Genomic DNA, 22,345 nt, shown 5'->3' on the forward strand with positions numbered 1-22,345 from the left:
ACGGGGAGTCCGCTGTGGAGTTCACAAAATTTGCTTGTTGCAAAATAGCGTTATTACATTAGTACGAAAAAAAAACTGTCGCGTTTAACTGAACGACTTTTTTTTATTTGTATGATACGAAAAATGAATATTACAGAAAAATATATCTAAATCAACATCACTTGAAAATTAAACATCACAATCCATGGTGGTGTTATTAAAACACTCATCCGTATGTACTTTTAACTCCTCCTCCGGTACATATTTTGCACATCGGCCGCACTTCACCTTCCCTTCATGCTCATCCTGACTTTCATCAAAGTTCCTACAACTGGTGGCGTACATCGTTTTCTTCGTTTTAGGCGCTCCTTTTTGTACATAACCCTTATAAATGTCATTATCGCTATCATCATCGGTAACCCAGCTCTCTTCCACTGCGCTCCTTTTCTCCATGAGAGTTTTATTCGAATTAACACTTCCTCTCCGATAATAACCCGCATATGTTTTTGGCTTTGATTTCCATCTTTTTACAGGTTCATCGTAATCGGTCATGTGAGATTCCGCATTATCGGATTTTTCAGGTCGATTTAAAAACCGGGAAGGATTCCTGTTCCTTGTGGCATCGTTCTGACAGACGTTTCTTTTATCATCTTTTAGTGTCACTATATATCCCGTTTTATCCGGTTTCGAATTCGGAGTCTCGTTTAAACCTTCACATGCTTTAGCCCATGCATGATTGTCGAAGTCTTGGCCTGCTGAAGTAACACATGACTATAGACAGTCTTTTGCTTCCCTAGAAGTTCCTGACTTTCTTGTTTTGCAATAAAATAAGCAAAATAAATAAAAATGGCAAAAAAATGTTGTTGGCAGTAGCAATTGTACCAGGCGTTGTACAATGTTAACACTGAGATATTGGCAAGACTTATGTACAACACAGTCTTAAAACAGAGTAAAAACTAATTGATATTTTCCTGAAATCTAACTTTTGTCTCTCGTCTATGACCCAAATTAAAAGGTTGTCAAAGGACGCCAAACGCTTGCGATAAGGGTGTTTATTCGAGAATGGGGTGCTTTTGCAATGCAGTTTGTATAAAGTTCGCTTGTGTGCCAGCAAAGGTGTTCTCTGAGTAAAGTTAAAAAAGTTTCAAACTCTGCAAGCTAATTAAAAGTATTTGCAAAAAAACAATCAAGATCAACTGACTCATCAAAATAGAATCGTTCTAAAAAGTAAGAAAAATCATTTCCTTATTTGTCCAGCATATAAGCAACAACGTGAGAAAAAAAATGGAATTACCTGAATAATCCAACAAACTATTTTGGCTGGCACTTGATCTAAATTTAAAATTAAAACATCTCATATCAAACATTTCGCCACACGATGCGACACAAGGCAATAAAAACAACTTTGTACTTAGCCCTCGAAGTAATATTAGGTACGACACAACGAAATTAAAACAACTCCATACCTAGTCCTCGAAGTAATACTAGGACCTTGACATTGATATGCATGTTCATTTATTTCACTGGCAGGATACAGGATGTTACACATTGGACAAGGATGTCTGTCCTCTTCCTCCTTTTCTTCTTTTGTTTCAATCGTATCACCTGATTCTGGATCATCTATGTTGCTGAAACAATAAAAGGACTGTAACTAGGCAACAGGATGAAAGTGCATCAGCAGTCATACATCAGCAGTCTATTTTCTTATAAAATTTACTGGGTGGAGATGAAAGTTTAAATTAAAATCCCACTGTGATTTTGACGTAGAGTGGTCACTAGTTTCACTCACGGTAACGGTAACACAGATACTTCGTGGGAATTGTCTAGATTCGCCACTAGGTGTTATGTATCCAGAGTGGGAAGAAGTTTTTGTCCAATGAAAAGCTCACGAGGTGCGAGAGTATACTTGTGTTTATTTGTATAAGTAAAACAAATGATGAAAAGGGATTACTGCAGATATTGACATAACAGTAGTCAGACAGAGTGGCCATAGATTTAAAACTTCGGAAGTTTAGGTTTTAGGAGAAGTTTAAGTTTTAGGAGAAAACACTAAAGACGTATCAATTAATTCCATATTTCACAAAATTTTGGTAAAATTTTAGGACATAAAGTTACTAATAAATTCAGCTCGCTAAATGTCAGAAAAGTTGTTCATTTCGAATTGAAGCATTTATGTAAATATATATCATCTGTTGCAAGATAAACACATGCCCAATTTTTGTCACATAAACGCAATAAGAAAAACTCGCTATTTAAAAACACCATTAAACAATTTTAGAAGATTATAAAAGAAATCAATATTTATAGTTCAAAGTTGATGTTACTGAGAAGATTTAAGGTGTGGCCACCTTGAGAAGAGATACGTAGCGTTGGGTATAAGAAAAAAGTTTATATTACATAAGCATGAAAAAAAAGTCGATTATTTTGGTAAAGTAAACTGTTGCAGACTGTCCACTACAAAGTATAAAACAGATTTGCAGAAAGCGTAAAACTTCTTACCTCACATGGAACAAAGCACGACAGTATAGATTAACTTACATAACTTCTTTAGAGGTTGCGTTTTCTTTAGATTCATGTTTAAACAAACCAGAAAGTATGTTTTTTGTTTTCGAAAATATTGTGCTCGGTTTACTTTCTTCTTGCTGGTCCACTCTGCGTTTTTTAGTCGGCTTGCTATGAATATCAATCTCGCTACAGTCACCTTCCACATTGCTTGAATGAGATTTTTTCTTGCTTGTGTTTAGTTTTAGTTTTGGATGCTGCGGTCTTGCATCAATTAAAATGATTTTTCCAGATTTTTTATGTTGTTGTTTGGTTTCAAATTCGTCATCAGACAAGCCCTCCAATGTTTGCTGCGCCTTCATTTTAGCACGTCTAGGAAAACGGCTGGAAAAAATGGAAGGAAACTTTGTCGTCTCGTGTGAGTTGTATGATTTTGATAATTGATCTGTACAGAATGACTGTTGTGCTAAATGCAATTTCAAATGACATAACTATTATAAAATAGAAGTTATGGTGAACGATTATTCACTCTAAATAACTTTTTAGGTACCAGCAATCACGTGGGTGGGACTCCAATTACAGTTTTATAACTATGGAGTTTAGAGACAAAATTCAATTTATATATACTGCGAGGAAATATAACTGAAATTCATAAATATAATTATATGCAATCACTGGTTAAGTATGAATTTTATTTCTATCGATATTACTAAAGCCTAACTAGATTCATTTAGAATGTAAAAAAAAAAACGATTAATGAGTGGTCAAGTAAAAGTAGCTATACAGTGGAGATTGGATATATGAAATAATTTGTCGCAATAGAAAAAATGCGCCACAAAACCTACATAACATATAATCTATGAAGTAAAAAAATGATGAGAACTACCTATTCCGAATATTTATACAGAATATAGCCACTTCAGTGTAAACACTGTTATCAATGTGGGCCTGTTTATTAGTATTGCCTACGCAATTTCCCTCACATCACATGGATTGACCCGTAGCAGTGGTAAAGGCGCTTGCTAAATATCCCCGCGCTGTGGACCAAAACAACTGTCCTTGTGATTACGAAGCGAACTCCATAAACACAAGGCTATGCACCAAAAATCTCGGGGTTTGCAATTTTTTTCCAAGTTAATTTTTTATAAGTATTTGCAAGCTCGGATTTTCCTCCTTCTCAAAAAGAGGGTTATCACAAGTTAGACACAATCTATGAAAGTCCACTTTCTTTTCCTTGAACACAACTTTTATACAAATAAAGGCAACATACCAATTCCTGCAGTGTTTTTCAAATTGATTTTGCGTCTGAACCTCATTGTGTCATTACAAAACAAGTAGTCTACAGATGCGTTTATCGAAATGGTGTGGTCAACAGTAACCGGCTTTGACCATTTCTCTCTAGGTAAGGTTTTTTGCGCAATCTGCAGTTGGTTGATAAGAGAATTGAAGTTTTCTCGAATGCATTCAACAGGTAACTTGCGTCTGGTAGATTTTGTATTCGAAGGAACTGTTGCAGCAATGTCCTAGTAAAAGGATATTTTATTTGTAGTATATTTGTAGAAAAATTTGCAAGTTGCAGCAGTATTTGTGCGCGAGCTAGTGAAGTAAAAACCAAGTTTTTTAAAAGTCAACTCTTTCTGTTTCTCACCAAATGAAACATATACACATAAGGAAACATAGCAAAAACATACTGGTTGTATTATTCAGATAAATTGTAAAAATCCAAGGAAAAGGAAACTTCTGAAAACTTTATACATGCATATAGACCCTTTCCCAGACAATTTTCAAGCCTACAAATTTGTAGATTTACAGATAAAAAATAATTAAAACTGGAAGAGTTGTCAAACATACCTTTTGTATCTCAAACAGCCAATGCTTGTTGCTAAAACAATCAATAAACAACATAAAAACTATCTGCTTTAAAAATACCACACGAATCAACATGTCCATCATTCAGAAAGATTTTAATTTTTCAAAATGAAGAAAAACAATAAAGAGAACAATTTTTTATTATGAAAAACATTTTACACTATATATACTTATGATGTGCTATCATGATTTTCCAAATGGAGAAAAAAACTGCTTATTTCAATCGCAACTGCACACATGAAAAAATTATTTAACTCATCACAACCACGATGTGAGTTATTAGAAAGAAAACACAAGTAAATTCCCTGCATTTTTTTACTAAAAACTAAACATCGGTTATAATAACAAATTTTTATGAATATATAATAAAATTGTCATTTTATAACAAATTACGCAATGCACTTACTGATCAAATGGTTTCTCTTCGCAATTGTTCTTAGCACTTTCATCATCACGAATATCCTATGGAATACATCAGACACATTTTTTTTAAATTGTATCAAAATATTTTGACAATGGAATTGTCACCAAAGTCTTTTAAAATCCAAATATTGATCTAACATAGAAAGGCAAGTATTTTGTAACACACTTACCACTGTAACCCACAAATTTAAGTCGGGGAACTAAGGAATAAAAGTCCCTGTGTAATCCATTATTTTTTAACATTTTTCTTTAAGCTTTTTCATGCCATTTATTTGATTGTTATTAACCAACAAATGAGAGGACAGTGGGGTTACAGTTTTTTAAACAGCTATGGTTTATTTTTTAATCTGATAAACCTAAAAGCTATGAAACGTGGTTAAAAATAAAAATGTGTTTTATTTATATAATTCTTCAGTGACCAATATATAACAGCTCATGGTTCCAGTACAAAACGTAATTGTATTTGTGGTTGCGTTGGTTAAAGAAAACAGAATTTAGTATTTATCGAGAAACAAGACTCCTATTTGTAGCAGAAAGTAAGAGTAAGAAATATATAGCTTCTTGAAGTATACATGACTACACATTTCATATCCATAACATTGAAGTTGTAAAATATTTTATAACGGCCACTAAATGGAAAATAAGGTGATAAATAATATTAAACTGCTGTATAGGTCAAAAAGTTGTTAAAAAAGTATTTATATATTATCAACAATACTTAATCTTAATAATTTTGGAAAATTAATTATGATAAATTATGTGGCGCCAACGTAACATCATGTATAGAATGATTAAATGACAAAATCTTTAAACATGGATAACTTGTGAATGAAAAGATATTTTTCAAAAAACTTGTGAACACTGGTTGAACACGCTATTTTAGTTGTTATAAAAACACAGATGAGCCAGCAAATTGCTGGATGCGTTACAAAGGTCAAATTAGCAAGAAGTGGATTTAGGCCTTTAGATCAAAAACACTAGCCTCTTTCTTCTTATATAGTATTATTTCGGCTAAAAAATGTGATCAATTTCTAGCATTCATTAAAAATAACCAACTGGCGTTAGCTTTTAGTCAAATTACCAAAAAAACACAACATTTTTTAATTACTTTTCACCTGTCAAGTGTGAGATTTTTACTATTATTGTAATTCCTTGTTGAAAAAAATCACATACAACAAATATATAACACAAACACAATAACACAACAAAAAATAAGTTCCTGAGTATAAGTTTGGGGGAAAAGCATAACAAACAAAGAGAGTCAAAAGGTATAATACAGCACAGTTAAGGCTGTGCCAATCTGGTAATCAACCCTACCAGCTTACTAACACTTCCTGTGAAAGTGAGAATTATAACAGGAACCTGTCATGTGTGAGATTTTTACTATTATTGTAATTCCTCGTTGAAAAAAATCAGACACAACAAATATATAACACAATAACACAACAAAAAAAGGGTTCCTGAGTATAAGTTTAAGGGAAAAGTATAACAAACAAGAGAGTCAAAAAGGTATAAGGCAGCACAGTCAAGGCTGTACCAATCTGGTAATCAGTCCTTTACCAGCTTAATAGCATTTGCTGTGAAGTTTTGGATAGAGAAATGGAGGATCATCATCATCATCATCATTCTCGGCTTAACGTCCGTTTTCCATGCTAGCATGGGTTGGACGGGGTATATTAATGACCCTCTTCCAATCTGATCTAGACTGTGTTAGATCTAAACTCAACTTCCTCTCTATTAAGTCTGTCCTTATAACCTCCTGCCAAGTCTTTCTCGGTCTGCCTCTGGGCTTTGCCCCAGGAACTATCAAGTCTCTACACTTTCTTACCCAATTATCCTCCTCCATTCTTTCCAAGTGCCCCAGCCAATTCAATCTTCTTATCTGGATAACATCTTTAATTCTACAGAGACTTAGCCTGCTTCTTAGCTCATCTGAACTCTTTCTGTCTCTCAGACTGGCATTACACATCCACCTAACCATTCTCATATCATTCCTTTCTAAACGGTCAAGATCTTCCTGCTTCACTGCCCATGTCTCACTACCGTACAACATAACACTTCTTACACAGGCCTCATACAACCTACCTTTTACCTCAATTGACAGAACTCTGCTAGTCAATAAAGGAAGTAACTCTCTAAACTTTTTCCAAGCAGAACCTATCCTGCAAGTAACACTTCTTCCAACACCCCCTTCACTGCCCAACATATCACCTAAGTAACAGAAGTTCTTAACTATCTCTAACGAGCCACTGTTGTACATCATTAAAGCTGGAAATACTTCATTCTCTATAATCTCACCTTTGCAACGCTTGCATACAAACTGTATGCCAGCTCTTAACCTTCCACTAATACTACTGCACTTCTTATGTACCCAATGCTTGCAAGTCTGACAAAAAATTGAGTTACTACCAACCCCTTTCCTGCAAACTCCACAAGGCCACTTTCCAACTACAAGGTCACACTTGGCTGCAATGCTACTTATCATGACTTTAGACTTTGCTGTGTTTACCTTCAGCCCTTTCTCTTCTAGTCCTTTCTTCCACTTCTCAAACTTTTCAACTAATTCTTCCATCGACTCTGCTATGAGTACCAAATCATCTGCATACAATAACTCCCATGGACAACCTGTTCTGAACTCCATCGACAGCGCTTCTAAGACTAGAATAAACAACAAAGGACTAAGTACAGAACCCTGATGTACACCAACATTTACACTAAATTCATCACTAAGTGAATCGTTAATCCTGACACGACTTCTAGCATTGCTGTACATAGACTGAACCATCGTAACTAGCCACTCATCCACACCTAATTTTCTCATAGCCCACCAAATAACTTTACGTGGCACTCTATCAAAAGCTTTCTCTAAATCTACAAAGGCAAAATAGAGATTCTTTCTCTTTCCTAAATACTTTTCCTGAAGCTGTCTGAGTAAAAATATTGCATCTGTAGTGCCACGCCCTGGAACAAAACCAAATTGCATCTTATCTATATCAATTCTTTCTCTAAGTAACTTATCAATCACTCTTTCAATAACTTTCATTACTTGATCAACCAACTTCAAACCTCTATAGTTACCCCTTTCTAATGCATCACCCTTGCCCTTGAAACAATTCACTATTACACTCGACTGCCACTCACTCGGAATAGCACCATCCTTTATAATCTGGTTAGCAAGACTTGTAATAAGCTCAACTCCAATCCAATATCCAGATGCTTTTACCATCTCTGCAACAATACCTGATACTCCTGCAGCCTTGCCAATCTTCATTTTCCTAATAGCCTCCACTACCCATTCTGTCTTGATCTGCATGGCTGGCCCTTCTACGACATCATCATCAGACAAATTATCCTCGTCCCAATCAAACTCAGTGTTAAGCAACCTCTGATAATGATTCTTCCAAGCTACCCTTTTCTCCTCCTCTGTGCTAGCCAAAACACCTTCATCATTACGTATACACTTCTCACCTACAATATCTTGATTAGTCTTCTTCATTTGCTTTGCTATCTTGAATACCTCATTGCGCTGGTCTTCCCTTCCTTATTTCTGCTCCCAAATCCATAGCCTCCATGCACACCTCTATAACCTTCAGATGACTTCCCAACATGACCATTAAAGTCGCCGCCCACCATGACAAGTTCAGTGTCTCCAAACTTTGATGTGATACATAGGTGAATATTTATCATAGCAACAGAGAATGAGAAATAAAGGATGTTGAGAAAAAACGATGACCACTTTTCTGGTAGCGATCAAAATGATATTGAAGAGTGGAAAATAATTATTGCTTAACTTTGTACTCGAGTTCCAGACACTATTATTAGAGACTGCCTACGGGCCTACGATCCATCCAAACCTAACAAACAGATAAAGAGTGCTAAATAGCTTCAATAAAGAGACATTTATTTTTTTATCTAAGAAACCGCATGATGACAAAATGAAGAAAGCAATTTGTTAGATGTATTAATTATGAAGGTAAAAAATTATTTTCCAGAAAAATGTCTAATATGTAAAGAAGTGTATTGTTATACCATGGGTGTTACACCATTTATGGAATGCTATGCCTGTGGTCAAGAGGTCCACAAAAAATGTTATTTTGAGCTATTGGCATCAATGAATCTATTAAATGAGGGGTGTTTACCACAAGACCTACTTTTTAAAATTCCTGGTATAAATTACCTCTGTGCACTATGTGAAAAGGACATTATTACAGATGATATTTCTAATGATGATAATAATAATACTTCTCAACCCAAGGCTTTATTAAACAAAATAATAGCCATGCTGGTTTTGATGTAATTGATCAGAATGATATAAATATCAGAACAATAGACTTAATTTAGTTAACCCCATTGTCAATGTGTATGATTCCATCAATGATGACAAAGACAGTGATGATCCTCCTGCTGATAGAGATACATCACATCAACTGAAGGAAAAGGTGTGACACTTTTATTAAAAAGGAACATGTAAGTTTGGCTGAAAAGGTGCAGATTGTCCACTTGCCCACCTACCAGCCTGTCAAAAATATTTATTGCATGGAAACAAGGGTACGAAAGGTTGTAAGCTAGGTGCTAAATGTACAGATTTTCAACGTAGAGTGTGTTCTAATTCTATAACTAGAAGACAGTGTATCAATGGAAATGTTTGTTGGCACACGTAAAAGAGACCATACGTAAAACACCTGAAATGTTAGGAAATAGAACTAATGAGTCAAATATTTTACATAATAATACTTTTAATCACAAAAAGAAATAATTCCTATGATTTTTTAGAGGCTATTCACAACTTCAAAAGGGACATATATTAGAAACTCAACAATATTCACAGACCTCCCACAACTCCAGGCCACTTTTGTTCATGCCCCATTACAACAGCCACAAATGCTCACCAATCCAGAACTATGGAGAGCCAATCCATCCCCCACTGCAACAGCCACAATAGTTCAGACATTCACAACAGGTACCAATGCATCGACCAATGCCTCAAACTCAGAATATGAGACCAGGAGTACCTTTGAATCAGATGGTAATGAACAGTTGGAATCCAGCAAACCAACGAAGACTACTTTAAAATAATGCTCCATATTCAATACACAGGATCTAAAGCCACTTACTGTTGCATCTTCTGTTCCTTTAATACATGATGTACTGAAAGAGAAGAACCAACTCTTCATAGCACTTACCGAGGCCTTGTTATATGATCACTTAGATGCAGAATTGTCAATAGAAGGATATGAAGTCTTCAGATGAGATAGGAACCCGAAAAAGTCTAAAAGAAGTCAATCAAGTGGAGGAGTTGCAGTTTACATGCGAGAGGACATTGCTACCCGAATTAGAGTGACATATGAATACAGTAATGGCGTACACGAACTTCTTGCTTTATTTTCCGAACACAGTAACTCGCTGATAGCAGTATTGTATCGACAACCTGATGATGCAATCAGGTTCGTAAGAGTTCAAACAATGATTAAAGATTTGAGCACGTAAAACTCTTAACAGCTTTAGTGGCAAATTCCCAGATGTGTTTCTTTGTGGTGACTTTAATTTTCCAAACATAAACTGGGAAACCCATATGATTTCTTCCAATTCAAACTTGTGCAATGCATTCATAAGCCTATGCACAACTGTGGCAATGTGCTTGATCTGCTTATAACAAACAACAAGGAGCTTATTCACAGTTATAAGTGCATACCTTCCTCACCATCTGTATCCCACCATAGTTTAATTGAAGTGACAACTCATTACGACCCAATTGTTCTGTTAAAAAAATAATGAGGTAAAAACAGCACATATGTCCCGTTTGATTTACTTAATTACTTTGATGAGTCTATAGACAGGGGAAATATCAACAAACTTATTTCTGTTGCCTGGAACACAATGTTGAAAGATATGAACCCCGAACAACAAGTACAAAATATTATTAATAAAATTTTACTTTTATCTGAAGAGCTAGTTCCTAAAAGGAAAGTGTTTACAAGGAAACAAGATAAACACTCAGACCGTTGTGTACCAATAAGGCAGCGTCGTAAGCTTATAAAGCAACTGTCCAAAACTTTTAAATGCAACAAGTAAAAGAAACAAAAGAACAGTTAGTCAACATTAAACTTTCTCTGCAGAAAGCAATTTCTTTTATTAAAACAAACCCGAAATATTTTTATTCCTACGAAACAAGGTCCAGAGTAGGTCCATTATTTAACAAAAGTAAACAGAAGTTCACTAGTGATTGCAAAGAAATGGCTGATCTCCTGCAACAACAATTTGTGAGTGTATTTAGTAAGCAACATAATTCAACAGCTGATGCTAATGATTTAACTTGTACCATTCCTGTAATGACAGATGTTGCGCTTACCACTGATAATATAATTAAAGCAATTAACACTCTATTTGCGAATTCAGCTTCCTGGCCCAGATGGTGTCCCTGTTATATTTCTTGAAATTGTAGGAATGCCATGGCAACTCTACTTCTTATGTTTAGGCCCAATTGTCTTAACACAGGTGTAACACCCCTGCTTTTAAGGACTGCAAACATAGCGCCTGTCTTCAAAGGTTATTCAGGGTGGCACTCATCCATCTGTGTCAACTTTTTTTACGAACATTTTATTCATCTCAAAGGAAAGGCCAATATCTAGTTACAAAAGGAAGATTGAAGATGAGTTTGCATTAACTTTCATAGTATCTACCTTCAAAGTTAAACGTTCAGTTTAAAGCGTTTCTATCATTCCTTCCGTGATGCAAGTTTCATTGGCCTATTAATGAAAATTTACATTTCATTAGGTAATGTTTTTAGGCAAGCACTTAAAATTATGTAATCAGCATCCACTGAATACTTTAAGCTTTCTTAAAATTTACAATAAGGTGTATTGATTTCCTTTCGTGACAAAAACGGTATTTTTCAATTTGATCCTTAAGTTGACAAATGAAAATAATATGGAACCCAATGGGTGTAAGTTCGAGCACCTAAGATTGAGTCTTTGAAACCACTCAAAAAAGATTAACACAAAAATCACTGTGAAGGACTGTCAAATGATTGCAAATTTAACAAGTATATCTCAAACCAGTTGTCCTGTTTGCCTTGTATCAAAGGCAAACAGGATAACTGGATGGATATTACGAACATTTGAGGGCAGAGAAACTTGATGTTGACTCTTTGAAAATCATTTGTTATTTCCCACATTGACTATTGTTCCCAGTTATGGTCTCCACTAATGAAAGGACAAATACAAGACATATAAATGGTGCAAAGAACGGGACGTACTAAAAAAATTTAAATCTGCACTCTCTGGAGAGAGGAAGAAAACGGAATGTTATAATTTACATCTGGCAAGTAATTGAAAACATAGTACTAACCTTGGTCAGGAAACTGTGAAAGGAGGCATCACATGGTACACTAAGGATCATTTGGGTAAAAAATGTGGCCATTTTATAAGCTTCGTTGTGCAGGCTTGGCTGTTCAAGGAGTACAATGGTTTAATGGTCTACCAAAGGCAATATGCAACATAGACTGTTTCAAATTGAGGTTCTTTCTACTGTTCCTGATGAGACACTGATACCAAATTATATTCAGTTCGGAAAAGGCAAACACGAACAGCATCATTGACATGATGAGCATTGGACTCACCAAGTTGGACGCGTGAAGATCTACTTTAAAGTATCCAAAGTAAGTAACTATACTAACTTGTGACTTTGCCTCATCCTCGTCAAACAGTGATTGTGATCCATATATTTGGTGGCTTGCCATGTTCAAATTATTCTTTGCAACTATAAAAACATATAAAGTACAATTCAACATATTAAATCACAAGAGCTAAGTTTAAAATCAATAATCCATAAAAATAAAAATAACAAAATTAGACATCAATACATAAAACTAAATATAAGTAATAGAAAACTAAATAAATAAATAAATAAATAGATAAATAGATGTACATACAGTACTGTGAAAAGGTTTGTTAACATTGTGTTCGTGTAACGAGTGTGTTACACACGAACCACGATAAAATCGGGGTCTTTATGTATAACAAACATTCTATCGTGGCCACCACGCTAATATTATTATCGCCATGAAGGATCGTGTGTTGCACGATTATTTTCGCGAGCTCCACGATTTTTATTAGCCAGTATAATTTAATTTTTTTTTCTTTTCAAAAAAGTCTTTCAATAAAGTTAATTTGTTTTCTTCAGGTTTTATCAAGTTAAAAAAACATATTTGTAGTTTTTGCTTGGTGTATACTTTTTGTCATGGACGCGATCGTATTTTTACGAAATGTGATTTGTCTAGAAAAGTGAAACTTGTCTGCGCCGATAGAAATGCTTTTTTAGATTGAATTTTAAAAGTATATAAACAAATAGCAGTGATAGAAATGCTCTTTTAGATCGCATTTTAAAAGTTTAAAAATGAAAAGCGGCAATAGAAATGTATTTTTTAGATCGCATTTAAACGAATAGTGGCGATAAAAATGTTTTTTGAGATCGCATTTTTAAAGTATATAAACGAATAGCGGCGATAGAAATGCTCTTTTAGATCGCATTTTAAAAGTTTAAAAACGAAAAGCGGCAATAGAAATGTATTTTTTAGATCGCATTTAAACGAATAGTGGCGATAAAAATGTTTTTTGAGATCGGATTTTAAAAAGTTCATAAACGAAAAGCGGCGATAGAAATGTTTTTTAAGATCGCATTTTAAAAGTTTAAAAACGAATAGCGGCAATAGAAATGTTTTTTAAGATCGCATTTTAAAAGTTCATAGACGAATAGTGGTGATAGAAATGCTCTTTTAGATCGCATTTTAAAAGTTTATAAGGGAAAAGCGACAATAGAAATTTTTCTTAGATCGCATTTTAAAAGTTTAAAAATGAAAAGCGGTGATAAAAAATGTCTTTTTAGATCGCATTTTGATTCACAAATGATTAAAATCTATGCCAGCTTTATGACAACGAATTAAAACAACAAGTGTTAATTTATTTTTTTCCCGTTGGTTTTTGATTTAATTGATAAACGAATACGGTCTTTGTTGTTTTACAATAGAAGTTATCTATCGTGGACGCCACAATGTAATATTTAATTTTTATTCGTGTAGTCCAAGAAACATGATCGTGAGGTCCTCGATTGTTAAAAAAATACGCATCGTGGGCTATCGTGGTTCGTGCGTAACATGAAATAAACAAGAACCACGATGCTAACAAACCTTTTCACAGTACTGTATTTGATCATATTTATTATTTCCTATTGAGTATTCAATGCTCATTTTGAGCTTCACTCTGCACGCTACCAGACAACTCCCTACAGCATCCAACAGCTGCAGCGCAGTGTCCCATCTTGAATTTCCCTCACATGGCTTAGGTTAACTCGGGGCTATGGTAACATTCACTCTCCAATATATTTAATCGCTGCCAAGGGGAATCGAACCCTGATCTCCCGCACAAAGTTCTAACAACTAACCTGGTGCCACTATAATACAACAATAACAAAACAAAGTCTGTCTTCCATAAACTTACACGAACCGCATATTTATTTACATGTTTCAACCGCTTCAAAATGAAGCACAGAACTTTTTTCACATTACCTTAATCTATTTGATAATTGCTTAACTCTACAGTACAACCCTTTTACCTCATCACTAAAAAGGCTGCTGGAATATGTGTGGCCCAATGTAAGGATTTTATTTACTTATTTTTTGTTTACGCTATTTGAGGAATTTAGCTCTGGCCACCAAAAAGCTGCGAAACTACAAACCTCTGGGGCTATTTTAAAATTTTTAAAATCGTAATTACATCTTTTAAAAGAAAAAAATTCTACGATTTTTCCGGACTTGTTATTTAGACAGACCGATATTCAGCCCTCGAGATTAGTGTCGGCAATCAGGAACTACCGTCGAATTGCTGGCGCCGTTTCATTTTGCGACAGCAAAAAACTGCTGAGGCTATTGCGCATTCATTTAGCGGTAGAAAACAGAGGGACATTTTGAATCGTGAACCCCAAACACGATGATCGAGCATCTACGTATAGCAACTCTCTCAATCTTAACTTCCTTTCCCACATGTCCGAAATAGTATGCATGACTTTACTGTCACTTTTATAAATTTATTGTTTATTCAGCAAATAGGAAATTTATACCAGCAAATAGGAAAAAATATGCTTCGTTTTCAAATCACAAAAAATCTTTATCCACGTGGCTTAAATATAACTTCAAAATTCATTCGAAAAGTTCAGCTACGTTTTAACAAAACTTATATAGAAAATTTTTTTTACCACACGTGGGTTTCGTTTTTAAAATTGTTTGAATAACACTTGCAGCATAAAGAAAATCCATTAAATTCGGACCTGCTATGGTTTCCAATTGTTTTGTAAAATGAAAAAATTATCTACAATTAAATCCACGATAAAATGTCTGTTCCGCCTGTAAGTGCAGTTTTGCAGACTTGGGTGTCAAACTAACGGCGGCGTCACCTCTGCATTAGTTAAGAACCACATGGCTGGATTTCTTGTGTAAGACCTGGTTACCAACGACGAAGGGGCTAGGCATAAGAGATTTATGTCTACGTAGTTCTTTTAACTAAGTCAGGAGTCGGTGAATTAGCTAGGATGGTCAGGTTGGCTATGAATAGGCTTGCTCTTGGATTAAAAGGACCAGGACTATTCAATAATTCTGAGATTAAAGGCTTTCAACCAAGACGGAAATCTATCGGACGTTTTGTCTGTAGAGTCTCCAAAAATTATGTCAAGGGCTGCCATTGCATGCTACAAAATGGATTTTATAAGTTAATTTTGAAAACTAAATATTTTTTTTCAGGCGTGAGATTAATCACACTTAAAACGATTTAGGGGTGTGCCAAGGCGTGCACGTGCAATCGCACGCCTTTTCTAAAAGACTGCACTCTCTTGCGTCTTTTGTTATTGCCAAGGAATTGCCACTGCAAAAAACTATGTCGTGGGCAATTTATTGCCGACGGGTTTTTGGGCTAATTTCGAAGGCTGGAAATTAATCACAGTTTCTTGTCCTAGACCTATTCAAAAACACATATAGGAAAATATCATTATTCAAATTTCATTGTGACGCGTGTTGTTTAAAATCCTCAAACCTCTTAAGCATCTCTTAAGAATCTCGTAAAAACATAAACATTGGAAGTCATCTATGCAAAGTTTCTTTAAACATCCTTTGTTAGATAGATAGATAGATGTGCATATTTTACATGGCTAGCCTCACAAATATCGAGGGATATACCCTGTCTATTATTTCCAGGAGGGGCCATGGCGTAGATGGAGAGTCCTAGAGTATTTAATGCTCATTTTGAGCTACGCAGACCCAATTAGAGCCCGCGCTCTACTAGACAACTCCCGGCAACATCCAACGGCCCACACAGTGTGCCATCTTCCCAATTTCCCTCACATGGCTTGGGTTAACCCGGGGCTATGGTAACATTCACTCGCCCATGTTGAATCGCCGTCAAGAGGAATCGAACCCCGGTCTCCCGCACAGAGTACGAGAGCTATAACCACTAATCTACGGCGCCACAAAAACACCTTTGTTAAACACCTTTGCCAAGGAAAAACACCATGTAGCTACATAAATAAGGTTTTTATTGGTTAAAGAAATGAAAAACGACTTATTGTAGATAAAATGGATTTTTTTGCACAAATGATGAAAACTTTTGAAATGAAGTTTTTTACAAGGGGTCTCAAATGCAGACAGTGGACAGGACACTGTGATGTAATTTCTTTCAGTTATAGATATATTTACTGTTTAAGGGGTTGAAGTTTTAAAGTTTTGTAACAACCTTTTTACTTTGAAGAAGGAAACAACTTATAGCCACCTCCACACAGGTTGGTGGTCTAGATGGAGAGGTAGCTTCTTACAATCTAGAAGCACCTTTGTGATTCCCACTGGAAACAAGGGACATGATATATCCCTCGAAATCAGTAGAGCTAACGACGTTAAATATAAATCACTACTATATATTGAACCAGAAAACTAGAGACGAAACATAATGTACCTTTGTTCTCTAGCTAGCTAGCGACCTGACCTTTCCATGAGAAAGTGAAAGTTCTGGGTTGGCGCGCTTATTTCTATCGGTCAAATCCATACCGCAGAAATCACGTGAGAAAAGCGTGAGGGACAACAACAGGGCCGTAACGTTCTCATCATTCATCATCATTCTCGGCTTAAGGATACCCATTCAGGGTAATTTTTTTTTTTAATTTTGATTCTTTGGCATAATTTCCTGATATTTTTTAAAAAAAGAATCACTAGAAATTAAAAAAAAGGTTGCGAAGCATTTCGCAAGTTGCAAGCAAAATTAAACTATCCAATACTTTGTCCCTAGCGCTTCTTGTTTAATTAGCGCTAACATCTTCCGAAATACATCAAAATTAAATATCATATAGAAGAACCCTGGGGACGAGGTAGGAAAATGAACGCTCTGCGGAACAATTCGTTGCTCAAAAACAGTTTTTTTGCGAATAGACTGCGCGAGTATTTGATGTGCGTGGGATATTCTTTTCAAAATGTGCGAGAAAATTAGATTACGCGAAACTAACAAAAACGAATAACGCGTGTTAAAATTTTGTACCGCCTTTTCCCACAGAATGGTAAAAGTAAAGAGCGCAATACAAAATTACACTTTTAGCAGTATTCCGAAAGATATGTGATACATCGAGTTGTACTACCCGCAGAAGTTGGTCCTAACGTTAACGATTTCGTAAATGACCTCACAACAAAACAGTATTTTTTTCACGTAAAAATACCGGCAGTAGAAGCCACAGAATCTGCTGGAACGAATTTCGAAAACTCACGGGAAACAATTAAAACAAAAACAAACAAATCAAAACAGTTTTTTAACTTTATCAAGATTTATTAAATAGCTTCAAATTTGGGCAGAAAAACAATAACGGATTCGCATTAGAAGATTACATCACTCACTCCCATTGTACACAATCTAAAAGAAAAAGAAAACATTTTCATATAGTGAAGCTTCCAGTGCCTTTAAGGGATGGCCAAGTCAATGGAATTGAAAGCACTGTTTTTCATCTTATAAATAATTAAGGCTAATTCGGAACAGTATAAAAGAAAAAAACTAAACAATTTGGCAACTTTACTAATTTTATACGCAAAGTTCCAACCATACCAACAGTTTCCAAATCTGACAAAATAATTTTAGAAGTGTTTATTTTTTCAGAATTTGATTGATGCAAGGCCAAGGGAAATTAAATAAGTTTATTGTCCTAGACCCATTAAAAAACATATGCTTCTCATCATTCGGTTTTTTTTCAACCAACATTAATGTAATCACCCAGAGGAAATTATAATGTCTCTTGTGTGTGTTTTAGAAGCTGAGTACACAAATACACAAATATTACAAGTGCTGAACTTTGGCAATCATATTTTGCAATCAGACCCTTTTAAAAACTATGCTGAACCATGTCAATTATTAAATTCAGCACTAATAGAAAAGCACCTTGGATAGGATTCTTTGTTGGGCGAATAAAATGACTGACAAATGGTTTATCGTGAATGAAATAGTAATTTTTACACAAATAATTTAAAAAATAATGAACTTTGTTATGTGGGTTGTTCTCAAACACACGTGGGCGGTGGACAAAAAACTGTGATGTAATTTCTTTTGGTCTATTATTCCTGAGAATATTCTAAAATAAGAGGGTGTCAATAAGCTGCAAACAGCCACATATATAAGGGCGAGTTCGGGCAACTTTTCCAATTAAATTAGTGATTGTCTTCCAAAACCGCCCGCACTTTCCCGAACTTGCCTGGAGCATTTTTAAAATTCAATTCCTTGTAACATACCTTGTGGACGATAGTTGGAAAAAGATGCTTTAAGAGAAAGAAGTTAATAAAAATTAAAAGTTATTTATCAAGTAAATTTTATCAAAAACCATCAAAAACAGTTCTTTTAAGAACTTTACTACCACATAGTTTACTTATGGTCTATGCAGGTTTTTTCGGGTGAATACTTTAATTTTTTTGCAAAACGCTAAACTTGCCCAAAAACGCCTGCACGTTATACGGCGTATTCAGCTTATCAGCACCCTTGTTCTAAAATTACAAGCAGTTTTGAAGATGCCCACGCCGTTTAGAGGACGTGGTGCGGCTTGGGCATCCTTGAAGTTCTGTTTAATGACAGTTTTAATGTTTAAATGTCGTTTTAAACCTTGTTCTTAGGGAGGGTGTACGGAAAACTAATTCCTATTGACAATTACATTGCTGTTGGTTTGATAGCAAAAGTGGATATTTTTTTAATTACTGAAACAGGTTACTTATATAATAAATAAAAAATGATAAAAAACGGTTGGTCAGCTCACTCTAGCGCCCAGAGCTATTTGTTTTGTCTGCGCCCTAGCTACAGCTTTTCCTATATCTGGCTATCAGTTAGGTAGTAATACAGCTTCTCCATATGTATTCTACAAATTACTTTCAATTCTTTTATACAAAACTGAGCTCTAGCTAGCTACCTTTCGTGTGATTAAGCCTTACCTTGATTTGGATAAAACCAATTAAAATTGATAATATTGTATTCTTACATCCTCTTAAAAACAATAAAATAAAACACAGCTCGGCGCGTTATAATTGTACAAATTACTTCAATTTTTCTTTAGGAAAGGGTACCTTACACAGGAGCTTTCCAATCCAACTAAAATCTCCAGAAAAAGCACAGCAACAAAAAAGCTTAAAATACACAAGTAAATCGATTAGAAACAGAACTAGCAATAAATTTTTTTAAAAGAAGAAAACCGTTTTAATACTATTATGTTTCATTAAAATACAACTATAATAGTATTAGAAGCAAAATTGCAAAGTAATTAATTAATTATTTATACCATAATTAGCTATAATACAAAGAAATAAGGCATATTTTGGGTCTGTAAAATATACGTGTCTAAAATGCCGACTACCGTTTCTTGTTCACGGCATATTCCTCTTTGTGTGTTCAAGTTCGGCGGACGTATAATCCGGACCAAAAGACGGGGGGGGGTCAAAATCCGGGGGTGGGGGGGTACGAGCCGTACTTATTGTATTTTTTACTAAACTTATACTTTAACCCCTCGGTCCAAACTTATTTGTTTTATTAGAAAAAAAAATACCCTAGCTTTATGTGCAAAAATATCAGTCCTATTTCTTTACGCTGATTTTATATGATTTTTTTTCTATCGAAATTTTGAGAATCTCAATAATTCTCTTGGTATACCTCGCGTGTAGCAAACGTGCTCCACAATTTCGCTTCGCTCGCTTCGCTCGCAAAGCTCAATTGCTTCGCAAAAAATATTTACTGTTAAAAGTGATAAAATGAAGTAAAATCTTCTTTATCTTTTGGTGTTTTCAATAGTGTGCTTAAAGTTTAAAATTCCTTAAATATATTTAATCTGTATAATAATTAAAAAGGCTTATGCAGAACTAATAAAAAATTGCATCCCTACATATAACAGGAAACATATACACTTTAATAATCTATACAAATTTATTATTATTTATCATCTATACCTTTTTAATTTACTTCTTTATTTTTTTCGTTTTTATCATGTTATGTTTTGTTATCCTGTTGTCTGTTGTTTAACAATAACTAGACCCAAAGTTCTGCGAAAATACTTTAACTTTAATTTTAAATAAAATATTTATAAGTTATTAATTATTCATAACGTTTAAGTTGGTGTAACCATGATTCTTGCAGGTAAAAGCAAAGGTCTTTGATTTGGTTTTTCTTGAAAAATTTTCAGTCGTAAGGCTATATATTTTTGTCGAACACTCCCCTTCATCTTATCGAAATTGTACAAAAACAAGTTTGTTGGGGCAATTATATCTTTGGCTACAAAACTTTGCTTTTTAGCGCAGAAAGTGAGGAAATATCGAGTTATTGATCTATCATGCTTAAAAATGATAAATCTGTCATAAAACACCTATTGTGACACAAAATATGCTATATTTTTGGAACCACCTGTTATTTTGAGTGAAAAAAGCAAAGTTTTTTAGAGCTGAATAAGAGCTTTGCAATGATATTTTTTCAACGAACAAAAACTTTACTAAGGGGAGTGTTCGACAAAATGAACTGGAAGGGTGAATTTTTGTATATAATTTTTTACAACAATACAACCTGAACAATATCAAAAAGCCAAACTTAAACAAACACAAAACACCTAAAAACAAAAAGTTAAACTTTGAAAAATCATTTATTCGGTTGCATACCATCCTCTCCCGCAAAAATATGCACAAAATGTAAAAATTAACCGGTTAACAAAACAATTTTTTGTCTAATGATCCGTACTGACTTTACCAAACATTTTAACCTGAAATGTCGAAAAAGCAATGAGCAAGGAGTAAATTTCAAATCAACAAAAATCATTATTTTGAAAACATTGTATATATATATGGTCCTTCCTCACAAAAGTTTACAATAAATGTAGAACACAAAGGTTTATGAGGAGCAAATCAAAATATGAACAAAAATCAGTTCAATTGGCATGTTCTATATTGTCTTCAGCCATAAAATCTTTAGTCTTACTTATGGAATCAAATACAAAAAAATAAAGATATCAACCGCTCAAATAAAGTGTTTTTGGCAGCCAATTAGACCAGTTGCATGTTCACAAGTCATTTTCTTGGGCGCTGATCATTGTCTGAATTGTGTTATTGCCTAGTTCCACCATGCCTTGTGATTGAGAATGACCTAGACAACCATTAATGAATTTTGCTTCTTCAGGCCATATGTCGTTTTCAGAACCATTACCTGACTGAAAAACATTTGACAAACCAAAAACACTAAGAAACTTAACTTTGAAATCTCCAGCCGTTTTCTTCGTGGATTTAGTTGTTTAAGGATACGTAAAGTAAAATGCACGATATCACATATCCATTTGAATTGCCCAGTTGAATTTATCTGCATGTCTATCTAAATCGATCAATCTAAAAGTAAATTATAAATTTAAATTCAGGTTCTTTCACCTTGTTAAAAACCTCAGTAATAATTCTCGATTTAAAAAGGTAAATATATATATATATCCATTTCGTTTGATTTGAAATGCCAAAGTGAAACTTACTGGTCTTAATAAGATGCCCTCAACAGACAAGTGGTGGTACACATTGATACAAAGTATATTACCACTGATCTGCAGTAGTGTGCATCTGGTTTATCTAAGAAGATAATAATAATTATATAGATGTATGCACCACCTGTCTCGATATTCATCATTTTTCTAAAATTCCGACATTCCTAATTATCCTCAAGCAGCACAAGTGATAAATATATTTAGGATTTATTATATAAAACACCATTTAAGTATGATCAGATTTAAGGATGAGTTTTTCTTGCGTTTATTTTTAAGCAATATTACGTCAATGATTAAAAATTATATATAAATGGGTCTTTTATATTATATAGAATGCTCCTAAAGACAAATACATGGGTTTGTACCTCTTTCTATGTCTTTAATTGGCCTGAATGGCATGATTTTTGCACATGCAATTTTCCAATGATCTTAACCGTGATGCAATTGAAACTCTTTATTAGCTCTTGATGGGAAGTTACTTATTCTCGTCCCCAGAGCTCTTTGAGATAAACTTTTGAGTGTA

The 22,345-nt window shown here is 34.5% G+C and overlaps 1 protein-coding gene across 6 annotated transcripts; it reads right to left on the reverse strand.

Annotated features, from left to right (window-relative positions):
• Window positions 1-83: 83 nt before the first annotated feature.
• On the reverse strand, window positions 84-20,326 carry LOC130645551 (uncharacterized). Of its 6 annotated transcripts, XM_057451577.1 has the most exons (10): window positions 16,764-16,992; window positions 12,449-12,531; window positions 10,466-10,530; window positions 4,757-4,812; window positions 4,333-4,363; window positions 3,752-4,004; window positions 2,518-2,947; window positions 1,446-1,607; window positions 1,274-1,311; window positions 84-734 (listed from the first exon to the last, which is right to left on the reverse strand). In XM_057451577.1, exons 3-10 carry the CDS (start codon window positions 10,475-10,477, stop codon window positions 169-171), a joined length of 1,548 nt encoding a protein of 515 aa, XP_057307560.1. In that variant the 5' UTR covers window positions 10,478-10,530; window positions 12,449-12,531; window positions 16,764-16,992; the 3' UTR covers window positions 84-168. The 6 variants fall into 6 exon arrangements, with proteins under 6 accessions (XP_057307560.1, XP_057307558.1, XP_057307556.1 ...); XM_057451575.1 differs by lacking the exons at window positions 10,466-10,530; window positions 16,764-16,992 and adding an exon at window positions 20,264-20,326; XM_057451573.1 differs by lacking the exon at window positions 10,466-10,530.
• Window positions 20,327-22,345: the final 2,019 nt, after the last annotated feature.

This window comes from Hydractinia symbiolongicarpus, chromosome 5 (assembly GCF_029227915.1).
Source record: "Hydractinia symbiolongicarpus strain clone_291-10 chromosome 5, HSymV2.1, whole genome shotgun sequence".
Classification (NCBI taxonomy): domain Eukaryota; kingdom Metazoa; phylum Cnidaria; class Hydrozoa; order Anthoathecata; family Hydractiniidae; genus Hydractinia; species Hydractinia symbiolongicarpus.

Coding starts and splice junctions, on each gene's coding strand:
- LOC130645551 (XM_057451571.1), bottom strand. CDS start 12,192: ATGGCCACATTTTTTACCCAAATGATCCTTAGTGTACCATGTGATGCC. Junction 4,813..12,120: donor TTCACAGTTTCCTGACCAAG/GTTAGTACTATG, acceptor TGTATTCCATAG/GATATTCGTGATGATGAAAG. Junction 4,364..4,756: donor GAAGAGAAACCATTTGATCA/GTAAGTGCATTG, acceptor TGATTGTTTTAG/CAACAAGCATTGGCTGTTTG.